Source organism: Sphaerodactylus townsendi, linkage group LG04, assembly GCF_021028975.2.
Source record: "Sphaerodactylus townsendi isolate TG3544 linkage group LG04, MPM_Stown_v2.3, whole genome shotgun sequence".
Lineage (NCBI taxonomy): Eukaryota > Metazoa > Chordata > Lepidosauria > Squamata > Sphaerodactylidae > Sphaerodactylus > Sphaerodactylus townsendi.
The window spans coordinates 59,756,042-59,768,993 of NC_059428.1; the positions used below are offsets into that span (position 1 = coordinate 59,756,042).

Below are 12,952 nucleotides of genomic sequence, written 5' to 3' on the forward strand. Positions count from 1 at the left end.
AGGGCCCTGACAGTTCAGCTTTTATTTTTAAATGTGTCCCGAACATCTGGTTGATCGGTTGATTCTGCAAATGCAGAATAATGCATTTTGATCCACTTTCAATGCACTTTGAAGCTGTATTTTACTGTGCAAAATAGCAAAATCCACTTTCAAACAACTGTGAAAGTTGATTGGATGGGCATTATTCTGCATGTGCAGAAGAGGCCAAAGAGCAATCCAAACAAGTCTATTCAGAATTCTACTCAGGTCAATGGGACTTTCTCCCAGAAGAGTGTTCTTAGGATTCTAAAGTTAATTTTCCAGTTCATTATTAGTTAAAATATTTTCAGATGATTTAATTTATTATTTAATTCAATTTATGGAGTTTGCAAAATATTCAGAAAAAATGATGTTAAATAATAGTTTTTACAACAAAAATACTAGATGTCAGTTCACAAAAAATAACTCATATGAAGGTGAAAATTAGCATTCAAAATGTGTGAATATAGTAAAAATAAGAAAACAATCTCAACTACCATAAAAGAGCAGTCAGTAAATTGGAGTGTGGAGGTTTAATTTAAGCAGAAATTAAACTTCAAGTATTCAATTAAATTGTCTCAATTGTCTGAATGGATGATGGCCCATCATTACTAATATAGCGGGAGCAATATTCTTTTAACAATGGTATTTTTTTAACAATAGAAGTTCTTAGTGATCAGTGTTTTTTGTTAGAGAAAATCACAAATTGTAATTGTATAGGTAGAACTACCCAAATTAGTCAAACTGTTTTGTTTTTCTGACATGTTTCTCAGAGTTATAAATGAGATCAATAATTAACTTGACCCTGAAAAGGTGTATCAGCAACCCTATTATATCTGATTTGCATCAATTCCATATATGGGTATCAATTTATCTATGGACAAATCTAGATCTTATGGTGTCCATGTGTCCTAGCCATGGATGTCGATGCCATTTTAGAACTAACTTCTGCCATTTAAACCTAACCTGTCATGAATGGGGCAAGGCAATGCTATCCTTCACTGCTTGCTGCTCCAGCTCAGATGGTAAGATGGATGTGCTCCTTTTCAGACCAGTTGAAAGCAAAAGCCAACTCTTTGTTTGCTTTTGTTACTATATTGTTTTGTTACTATATTGTTGTATCAACATAACCATTTAGAGAAGTGGTAAGGAGTAAGCAACATGGAGGAGGAGGAGGGAGTAGCATGCAAAGCAGTGTGAGGGAGTGGGGAGTGAGACTAGGTGGGCTGACTGTGGACAAAGGGAAGATGTATGGGGCAAAGCTATGCTCACTGTCAAATCTGCCTGGTCTGGTTATGAAGCAAAATTAAAGTTGTGCTAGATGTGGTCTTGCTTGCCTTGGGGACAATAAAAAGTGAAAGCAGGGCTTGAGGTAATATGTCCATAAAATAAATCTTGTGGTGATACACATTTGCCCTAATTGCACAGCAGATGCCTCGTATGTAATCAGCTGATATGAAAATTGGCATGAATTCTGAAGTTGGTCTGCGGGTCTTCAAAGGCAGTTCATTGATTTTTTTTTAATAAAGGGGAAACAACTATATATTGTTGGAATCAGCAGAACAAGGTAAGTGCAACCATGTACCTTGGGGAGCTTAAAAGGTGCCTAGCAGCAGAGCCCGCAGAGCAAACATCCTGGGGAAATCTTCAACAAATGGCTCCAGGCACAAAAAATCACTGCACTACATAAAATGTCAGGTGCAAGCGAAGGAGCAAACTGACAAAGGCAGTTTTAACTGTTGGGCAGGAAAAATAAGATGGCTCCTCAGTTCCTGAGTTCTGCACAGCAAGCAGGAGATGACTTGCAGATGATGTCTGGAAACAAGTCTACATTTTAGTAACTTAAAAAAAGATGCCTTGAACTGAAATAAGGTATTTGAGAGGGGAAGGTGCATGGAGTTCCCCCAAGATACCTTTTTCTCCTGTCCTCAGGATGTCTTATTTGAGCTGTGCAATAGGGCCAGTGTCTATTTCAGCACTTGGGGTGGGGGTGGGGGCTAAAAATCACCTGGTCTCCCTTGCTGTAGGCTGATCAAGATGGTCCCTGGAACATTTTTAAATGGTTGAGTTCAGCTCTCAAATGGCAACAGCATCCACAGGTCTGACCCATGAACCTGTAATGTCTAGCATGTAGATTTAGTATTATTTCCTACACAAGGGATGTGTGCACTTAGATATTGTGAAACTTCAACAAATAATTTCGTTTATTTAATGAGCTGGTTCTAACCAAGTTTTTGCAGTTAAAAAAGAAATCAACATTCCCTTTTAACTACCAACTAGGGCTATGTTGGATATTTTGGCACCTGCATGTATATAAATACCATGATAGACAGTGGTAGGGAGGATAATTTGGCAATATTTAATGAAAAACTTAACTGGATACAATCTAATGACTTCAGCATATCTAACCTAATTTTCTAAAAATAATCAGAATCTTCAAAATAATAACAATATTCAGAATCCTTCTACATCCTTCTATATGTGAGGGGCCATAGAGCATATACTTGCTATGCAGAAGGTTCCCAGTTCAATCCTTGCATCTATAGTTAAAAGATTTCAGATAACAGGTGATCTGCCTGAGACCATGGGGAGCTGCTGTCAGTCTGAGTAGCCAATAGTCTGTTTCAGAATAAAGTAGCTTCACCTTGCTGCTTTCTTTGCATGGTTACTCAAGGTGAAAAACTGAGAGGGATTGGAGAAAATTGATACACTTGCAGCCCAATCCAAAGCTGTCAGGTAGGCAAGGACCATGCCACTTTGGCACCATTTCACCTGCTCCAAAGGGCTCCCCTGTGGTGCAGGAAGCCTGAAAATGGTAAAAAAGAGAACTCCCCTTGAAATCCCCATGGGGTGAATACAGACACACCACTAAAATTGTGGTGTGTCTTTGCTGGTCACTCCATCAGCCCACGAGGGCCAATTGGGTTCCAGAGGTCAACCAAGGTCAACTAAGGTTGGTCCCCTCCCTTGGACACCCCCAGAATGCCCTCACCATGGTTATGCAGCTGGGGGTGATATGGATGTTAGCCAAATACGGACTGAAAAATCATGTGAAAAATAAGCCACTGTGCAGCACACGTGAGTCACATGATTTTTCGGTCCGTATTTGGCTAGCTGTCTTGGGTGCACTTACTCTATTCGGTGATATGGATGTGCCAACATGAGGCTGGATGCCATGGCCAGGCATTGCAGGGCACCACAGTGGCTGGGCACCAACACTTTTGCCCATCTGCTTGAGTAAGTGCTCCATAGATGGCATTTCTGCTGGTGTAAGCCCATGCCATCTCCAGAGGGGAAGTTGATCAGCCCTCTGGATTGGGCAGTAGGCAGCTTTATGCACTGACCCCAAATCTGACGTTCACTAAGGCAGTGCTTGTAGCCCCGGAGCCGCCCGTTACACAGGCCGCTGCTGCACCAGCGCGGCAGCCCGGCGTAATTCAAATCACGCTTCCCCTCCCATGGCGGCCTCAGGCCAGCCCTAAACTAACAACAACCCTTTAAAGGGTTGTTGTTGGGGAGGCGCGATCTTCCCTAACGGCGTGATTGCGAACAGCGCCGCGGAAAACTGTTCCCTCCTCCCTTCCTACGTGTCGCTACCGTGGGTCTGCGGGCGTGGCAGTTCCCGCCCGCACTCGTCCTCCGACCTCCAGGGGTGGGGGGGCAGCGTATGGGCTGCAGACTCGCAGGCTGACCTTGGTCAACGGCTGGCTAAAATGGAGGAAGGAAGAGGCGTCTGCTCGATCTTGAGCAGCTCACCTTCTGCCGACCTCCCCTGCATGCTCGCTGCATAGCGGCTTCCGTGCGTGAACAGTATCCCTTTCGCCGGTGAAACTCTGCGCCCGTGGGGAAGCGACTGGAGGCCGTGCATAAACGGCCTAAGTGATTTAGCATCCTTCTGTTGACTTACTGACTTAGATGCTTCTGTTATCACAGAACAGGCCATGTAAGGCCAGGGCTTTGGTAATGTTGCATGAAGTTGCCTAGCAACCCAAGACCTCATGAGGCAATCTCATGAGATCTCAGATATCATTCTTTTTTAAAAAAAAAAAGCTTGTTACGTTTGCATGAATTGAGAGATTATTCCTTCCTTTTCTGTTTTTTTTTTTAAATCTATTAAAACCTGGGCTGTTTCTGCACGGGTGGAAAACAGCGCACTAGGGATGCTAAAAACACCATGATGTTACTTGTATGTGACATCCAAAGATAGCTTGCAACTGCTTTTTTTTAATTGAGCATTGTTTTGGGATATTTGATTGCCTTTTGGAAACTGCTATTCGGTTTCAATAACTCTCACTTATGCAGCTGATTTACCTTGTAGAAAGATCTGGGTTGAAGATGATCTGTGACAATAATCATGCTTACTCAACTGAATAAAATTTTCTCTTGGTGAGGAAAAAATCAATTGTGACCTTTTTAATTTCAAAGAATATGGGCTAGAAGACTGCCACAGACACTTTTATGGCAGTGGTGATTAAACCTATCAGAGCACAAAGCAGAAGTGACAATATTCTTCCCTTTAATTTCTCAAATGATTCTGATAACGCAGAGGGAATGCTGAGTAAACAAAGGCTTCTGTTGCTATCTTGATGACTCATCTGTGTTCCAAGGATGAAATAAAAAAGAACTAGCTTGCTCCAAAGTATACAGCATAACTTTTTCTCATAAAACAGTCTAATTTTATACTCTCTGGATTGAAATAACAATGTAAATATTTCTTCAAAGAAAAGAATACCAAAATCTCCAAGTATGATAGATCCTATCAATATTCTCATGTAGAAGAAAAATTGGTTCTTACACCCTGCTTTTCTCAATCTTTAAGGAAGCTAAAAGTGGCTTACAATTGCCTTGCATTCCTCTCTCCACAACAGACACCTTGTGAGGTAAGTGGGGCTGAGAGAGTTCTGAGAGAAATGTGACTGGGCCAAGGTCACTTGTCAGGCTTCATGTGAAGGAGAGGGGAAACAAACCTGGTTCACCACTACACCACCCTGTGGACAAAAGAATCATTTACATTAATGTTTACATTATTTTTTTATATTGTCCAAGCTCTATAAGAGGCAAAATACAGGAAGAGCTTACACTAAAATGCCTCTTCATGCAATATATTAGTAAACACAGCAACCACAATAACAAAAGAAACCAGAACAAAATGAATGAAATCATTGGGGGGGGTGGTGGTTGTTACAGGCTGATTAGATGGGGAATTTGTTTCATTTTCATATTAACTATGACAATTAGGAACCCCCATTTTCATAATTATTACAATTAAAAATGAAAGAAACACACTAGTCTAATGCCAAGAAAGCAAACAAAAGCTACAGAAATTACTGTCTACCTAGGAATGCAACTATGATTTTTCTTCTCGGTTACATCAATTACATCTGTGTAACATGTAAATGAGATCACAAGGATGTCATGAGATATTTTGTCAAATGCTTTGCTGAAATCAAGACACATTGTATCTGCAGCATTCCAGGGGTCTATCAAACAAATTATTTTTATCAAAAAGTACGTAAGTTTAGTCCAGCACAACTTTTTAAAATAAAAAAAAACACTCTAGTTCACATGAACACATGAAGCTGCTTTATACTGAATCAGAGTATTGGTCCATCAGGGCCAGCACCATCTACTCAGACAGTGGCTCTCCAGAGTCAGAGACAGAAAAGTCTTAAACACTGCCTAAAACTGGAGATATCAGGGACTGACCTTGGGACTTCCTGTTTGCCAAGCAAATTCTCTACTACAAAAGCCACGATCCCTCCCCAGTGAGCAATACTTTCTTTCAAGAAGTCCACAGAACTACTCAATAATCTGTTATATGATTTTATTAGGTATCAAGTTCCAGGTGATCTGTTTGTAGTTTTTATGGCTGTGTCTGGGACAACAACCAGTTTCCAGTCCTAGAAACAAGGAACTTAAATTCCATGACATACAAAGTGTCCTCCCCAATATATATGTTAATATAACTAAGGTTTTTAGGACCACTTAGTCTCCCAATGAGAACAATGACTAGACTCAGGGTGGTACTTGGCATTCACTTCATCTATTATGAGGGGATTGTAAGCTTGAAGGAACCATACATTAAGTTTGATGAAAACCATTAAGCAACTGCAACTGGTTTATTTTAGTGATAGTCATGGCTTGGTAGTTTCTTTATTTTCCTTTTTCCAGCCCTCTCAGTATTACAGTAAAAAGAAGTAACTGGAGACCTGGGGCCTTTGAATGCAAGCCAGCCCACAAAACAGTTTTTTTCTTTGACTGCAACAGAAAGACTTTTACTTTTTAACAGCATCCAAACTCTGTCTTTTCCCCCAAAAAAGTTAACCTCTCTAATGGACTCCCTGCCTAATCAGCAGACCTAACACTGCTTATACCAAAATCCAATAATCCCCAAACACTAGCCTCTTTAGCAGTTTCAAACTTTACTTGCCTTTGAAAATAATTTGCCCTTATGCTTTTTGTCATATCCCTAGAGACACCCTCGCCATTTTCTTTATTTAAGCCTTAGTTATACCCTTAGATAGAATGAGCTGAAAAACAGAGTCCAGAGGACACCGGGAAAACTCAGAAGAAGCGTAAATGGAGCAGACTTTCTTGGAAGCAAGCAAGGAAGAGTTGGTGTCTGCAAGTTCTTTAAACAATCTTCAATCATTTCCAATATTACAAGTATAACAGCCCATACAGTCAACATATTCCAAGGAGTCCCGACCCTGTAAGCACATTTGGACTTCTGACATGGCGTGGTAGGTGCAGCAGCAAAATGACTGTCACAAAATGGCTGCTTCAAGAGGCAGAACCAGTCACAAAATGATTGCCACAGTTTAACTTCAGTAACATAGTACATCGCTGCTCCCAAGGCAACTTTTAAAATAAATGGCACAGTCAATGGAATCCCTACCAGTCAATCAGAAGTTCTGCTAATGAAAAGATCTTCCTGGTCCCACCCACTTAAAAAAACACTTGGTGGACACCAAAAATGCTGGATGTTGCCATGGTGTCCATTAGGGACCCTTAATATGAACTTTTGGTCTGTCAGTCCACTCACCTGAACTGCAAAACCTCACATCTCTTATACTCATTTTGAACTTTACTTGATTGAAAGATATCATCTACCTAGATCAAAATATGAGGGAGACAAAATCTTTTTTTCTTGTATTAATAACTGTTAATACCTATCTGGAAATCTATGTAATAAGTATTTTTTTCAGTAAGCTTTCAGATGAATTAAAAGGAATTGAATAACTGGTTTTTATCATCAAAACCAAAGCACTTGTCTGGGGTCAGGAGATCCCCCCCTCCCCAGACAGCCCTCCAGCAGCACAGAGTGCCCACAAATCCTTTGGAGAAGGGGAATTTTCCTACACTCCGGGCACCTTCTCTGACTCCACCAACCCCCGTCACTAATCTGGGGTCAAAAGGGAACTTCGGGGATCCCACAGCTCCAGACGCTGGGACAGATCACCCAGAGGAAGCGAGGCCATGTGGCGGGGTGCCGGGGAGGAGCCCGGTCTGGTGCACAGCCCAGGAATGGCTGGGAGAGCCAGGGTTCGGCAGGCTCAGGGGGATTGCAGGGATTGCGGGGAGCAGGCCCCCAGCCTCATGGACCTGTGGGCCCCACAAGGGCCCTGCAGCCACTGGGACACACCTACACCAGAGGTCCCTGGGGAAGCGGCTGCAAGTCCAAACAGGCCCCTTTTGCCCAGGCTGGTGGGAGGCGGGGTCAGATGTCCAGCAGACAACAATAAGCTGGGATGGGCCCAAGTGGTTGGGAGGGGGTGGGGGCAGAATGGAGGAGGAGGTTGGCCATGGGCAGGAGGAAGGGAGGAACGGTATTTAAAGAGGAAGAAGGAGAGGGATGGGGAGGCGGTGAGTGGAAGGTGTGTGAGCAAGAAGGAGAGCATGGAAGGAGAGACCATCATTACTAAGGGGACTGATAGTGTGAGGGAGATGTGGGGCAGAGGGGCAGAGGCTGCGAAAGAATGGATGATAAGGGGATTACTGCTAGGGAAAGCCTAGGAGCCCAGCAAGCTGTGAGCATGCAAGCTTCTTGGGATGCCCAGTCAGCAGTCAAGACCTTAGACTGGGTCGAACACCACCTGGGTGAGGGAAGGTGGGCTGGACAGGGCTCTGTGGGTGGGGCCGAGGAGGAGGAACACCACAGCACTACTGTACATTTGAGTCAGATAAATTGATAAACTTGAGTCTGATAAACTTCTATGTAAACACTGTAATAAAATAACATTAAAACAATATTGTTACATTAATATTTACAATCTCACCAAGCTTTTTAGAGGATTTTTGTAAATTTAATCAATGTAATTTTTTTTAAATGCTGGGGAAAAAATCTTGATAAAAGCCCAAGAAAATTTTGCTGGATCAGCCTAATGATCCACTGAGTCCAGCTTTATGGTTCTCCAGCGGTGCCTCCAGGAATCTAACCACCTGATCATGAAGGCTTATAGACATGTAGGAACTAAAAAGACAGACACAACACTATGTATGCATACTTAGCAATGTGTACACACATTTGAAATAACAATAGAACAATGAGGGGTTCCTAATGTACTGCCTCTGCCTTACAAACTCTTCTCAGATCATTTGGAACACAAACATCTGGAACCAATTTGGATTAAGAAAATTTTGAAAACCTATATGTGTAGCCTATATTTGTCCCAGAATTTTAACTGATGAGTTAATGTCCCATTGAAGATACAGTTGTTTTAGAAAAAGAGGAATTATATTAGCTGGGAAAAAATCATATAAGAGTCAAGAATGAAACTGATCGCAGCAGATTTATGTACTTTCTCCATGCTCAATTGGGAACATACTATCAGACAAATGTACTGCTGTGGTAGTGGTATGGTACTGTGGCCTGTTCCTTACTCTACCTGGTAGTGACATCATCTACGCATGAGGGGGCAGAGTGGATTTAAGTGCCTTATGTACGGTGGCCGACCGGTGCTGGCCAAGGGGGTGCTATATGCAGCATTCTCACCTCTTACAGCGTATGATGGTCCTCCAGCCTTTGTGAAAACGTAGCAGCCAACCAGGAATACATTGGAATTTCTGTCAAACTGGTATGGAGTATACCTTTTCTCATCTACTTTGCACTCCCTTATCAATAAATGATTAATACTAAAAAAGGCATGGAGTTTAGGGAATGAAGAGGTTTTAACTAGTTCTGAGAGGAATAAAGCATATTGTTGTAACATATGGGCACAGAAAGTTGCTGATCACCAGAGACATCTAAGGGAAAAATGAAGTTGCCCAGTTCAATCAGCTGTAGAGCCAGAATATTGGAGTAGGAAGTCTCTCTTGGTGCTGGCAACATCAAATGAACACTAAATGTTATATGAGGGGGGTGTCATTTGGCTTTTCTTGGAACAGGTTAGAATTCAGGCTCAAAACTGTGAATCCCCATAACAATGTTGGGCCATGATATGAATCAGACATACAAAATGTTGGCAATCTTGTCAGCCACACTAAAATGTAAGGCTCAATTTAAATAGCAGACCTTTGGCAATTCATGTCATACCTTCACTCCAGGATGTCAGGGAAAAATAAAACCTGAACAGCTATTTCATACAAAGTACCCACATCAACTTCAATCCTCAGCCACAAATCAAGCAGATTTCAAAAGGCAATTTCTTTTGCATAGTATTCCAAAACTCCTGGTGTTGATTACTGATGAGTTTGTGTGTGTGTGTGTGTGTGTGTTTCCAAGAAAGACAGAGACTTACATTTCCTGCATTCTGCATACCTTTCATTTTTTTAAAAAAGAAAATGCCGTTTAGTAATAGTTTTAAATGTAATTGTCAGCTAATTCTTACCATTTGCTGGACATCAAAAGCAAGACTTTTAAAGGCTGTTGATGATTTGTCTTGCAAAGCCAAGCTGAAAGATGCTCCTGACAGCATTGTGAATGTACATTGGGCTTCATGACTGTTTTCACCTGAAATAGATCAAATGGAAAAATGTACACTACAACAAAGATAGATTTCTTTTATATTTTGTTTAGCGCTCTTCTTGTTTTATTTACTGACTTAAAATTGAATTCACACAGGAGTAATGGAAGAAAACTTGTTTATGACAATCTCAGAATTATGAAGTATAACTGACAACAGTCCTGATGTTAGTGTTCAATTTTGACCTGGGCGTGAATGGGCACAAATGCTTGTACTTGTACCAATATTTTCCTAGGAGTCTTTAAGCTTAACACAGAAAGGGCTATTCATGTTCCTTGCATGACATCTAAAGGCCTTTTTGTATCACAGGACTATAGGATTAGATACTGCTAATTGAAGGATGTTTGAATGCGACATCTTCCCCTCTCATTTTCTACTACAGACCAAATTGATTTCTGAAATTTTTCTCCTGATATACAAAGGATCATGAGAAGTATCATTCAAAGGCATTTTTATCTCATGGAAACCACAGATTTGGAATATGTTAATTGAAGACAGGATCAGACACCTGAAGCTGGAGAGGAGAACTGCCAAAAGTGCCTCCTCCCATTTGCAGAAATATACTACAGGTCCAAGCCATTTTCATTATCACTGTCTCCTTCCCACACTCACCCCTCATTTATTTATTTCTCACTGAGATGCAAGGCAGATTAAATAAAGTCAATGCAATCAACAGGATGAGACATTTAACTAACAATGCAATAAATATAGAAATCTGAAACAAGTTGAAAGGATTAAATATGACATGTTAAACAATGCAAAATATAGTGGCAATGTAATGCAGTTAAAACAAAGTTGCCAGGAAAAAGGCAGAAGTAATTTACGGTATCTTAGAAGCAACTAGCTACTAGTTGTGATACTACTGCCTAAGTAATGGAGGGTTCGTTGGCTATGTTGCTGAAGCATTTTCCAGTAAGCATACATCCATTTTTTTAGTTCAGTAAGCATACATCCATGTTTTTAGTTCATGGTACATTGAAAATGTTATTATTTTTTCTCTACTTTTAGTATATCATATGTTCTTGATCCACTATATTCTTTTTCCATTCCTATTTGTTCCAGTGAGGAGCTCATTTTTGAGCTGTAGTCTTATCATCACTCAAATGATTAAATTCACAGGGATTGTAGCTTTCAATTAAATGATTTTCCTGATAAATTTTAGAAACTGAAATTTTCTTTTTTCTCAAAAGTAACCATTATTTTCTCTAAAATAAGCATTCATTTTCCATTCAAATTAGTTATATAACAACATTAAAGAAAAGGTAATCATTAAAATTAGTTGATATCTGAATGCATAACTGGCCAGGGGAACAATGGCTAGGCAGCTGCTTTCATCCAATACAAGAAATTATACTACAAAACCATACACTCCTACAGTATTGTAAGAATGATTAACTATGTTCCTCCAGGTCCCAGTCATACTTCTCTGATGTGCAGCTTTAAAAGACTGCTTTGATTTGATATATATTTGATATATATGCTGAGACAAACAGCATGGCAGCACTCAGGACAAGGATAACTTGCCATGAAAGAGCTATATTTGGCAGCAAATCTGTGGCAAGTCTCATGTGTTCTGGACATAAATGTCTTTTGGTCCCAGTTCTGATGTCAAAAACTTGAATTTCCTAATAGAGTGTAAGGAGAGAATTACACTTGATTGGATCACCTGATGTTATTACTTAAGTAGTTGTGGGGATCTATACATTGAATTGAAACTGTTATGGAAGAAAAGGTGCCACCCCTTTCTTCAGATGTCATGTTCCCTTACAGACTTTAGTGTTTTCCACAGATAAAACAGTACACATTTTTTGGGTTTTAGTTTGGAAAATTACAGATTTGTTAATCCTTCTCTTCCTAATGTCACTGTTCTGGTCCAGTTTGTAGTTCTCTTCACAACATATTTTAAGTGAAATATAACTCTGAGGAGATGCAGTAATGAATTTCCCAGATGTTATATTGTTTATTCTGATTGCCAAACTAGATAGCATGTTAAAAAATCCATAATTGGATTTCCAGGGTATTTTTATTCTAAATAATAGCTTCAGAGGAGGAGGAGGAAGAATTTGCTATTTCATTTAGACTGGTTGTAAGATTTCTCAGCTCATAGGGTATCAGACTATCGAAATATGACTTTTAACAGAACATGGTGATAAATCAAGATGCTTCAATCAACACATTTGTTCTTCCTTTTTTCTAGGTAATTAATGAGATAGACAATTACTTAGAAAGAAAAGCATTCTATACTTCAGTACTTTATTGATTTTTTCAATTAAAATCATGGTCCAAAATAAGCATTGTTTCACTAATTTTACTGTATTTTTTTAAAAAACAGTAGATCATACTGTTAGCATCAAATATTTAAAACAATCAAGGCAACATAAGTGTCTGAAGATTTACCACAGAATTCACATAACTCCTTACCTTGTTGACTTGTTTCATTTATGAGCCACAGCAGTGTCAATAAGACAGTGGAAACACACATCAAAATTATGAAGAGTACAGCAAACAGAATTTCGTAACTATTAAGAGGAATACTTTTCTTCATTATTGACTTTTTAATATCCGTTTCAACCTAGAAACAGTGACTAAGAATTGACTCCAGATGCATCAAAGGATGACAAGAACAATGATCAGTGTGGACAGATATTTATAAAACAGAGATTTTAAAAAGGTAAATAGAACTTTAATCTTCATTTAAACATGGTAATTTCAGGTCATTCATCTGTGTCATCCAGTGCAGGGTTGATACTTTCATAGGAAGCATATATGCCACTTAAAAAAAAATAATATTTTCAAGATAAAATATGTACACAAGAAACACCCAAGGTTATAAATGTTGTCAGTTCTGCATTATTAGTCTTCCATTTATCTGTCACCAGTGATGTTAAGTGATATTAAACATTGCTTCTTATACTTGCTTCCTGCAAATAGTTAGGCACATATCAATTTACCTTTGCATCAACAAGAAG

General features: G+C 39.8%; 1 protein-coding gene across 1 annotated transcript in view; it reads right to left on the reverse strand.

Moving 5' to 3' along the window:
* The window catches only part of TMPRSS15 (transmembrane serine protease 15), a 78,431-nt gene extending 65,903 nt beyond the window's left edge, over positions 1-12,528 (reverse strand). Inside the window, 3 exon segments of the mRNA XM_048494067.1 lie at positions 7,064-7,131; positions 9,849-9,970; positions 12,405-12,528. Coding sequence (XP_048350024.1) covers positions 7,064-7,131; positions 9,849-9,970; positions 12,405-12,528 — 314 coding nt within the window.
* Between the last annotated feature and the right edge of the window lie 424 nt (positions 12,529-12,952).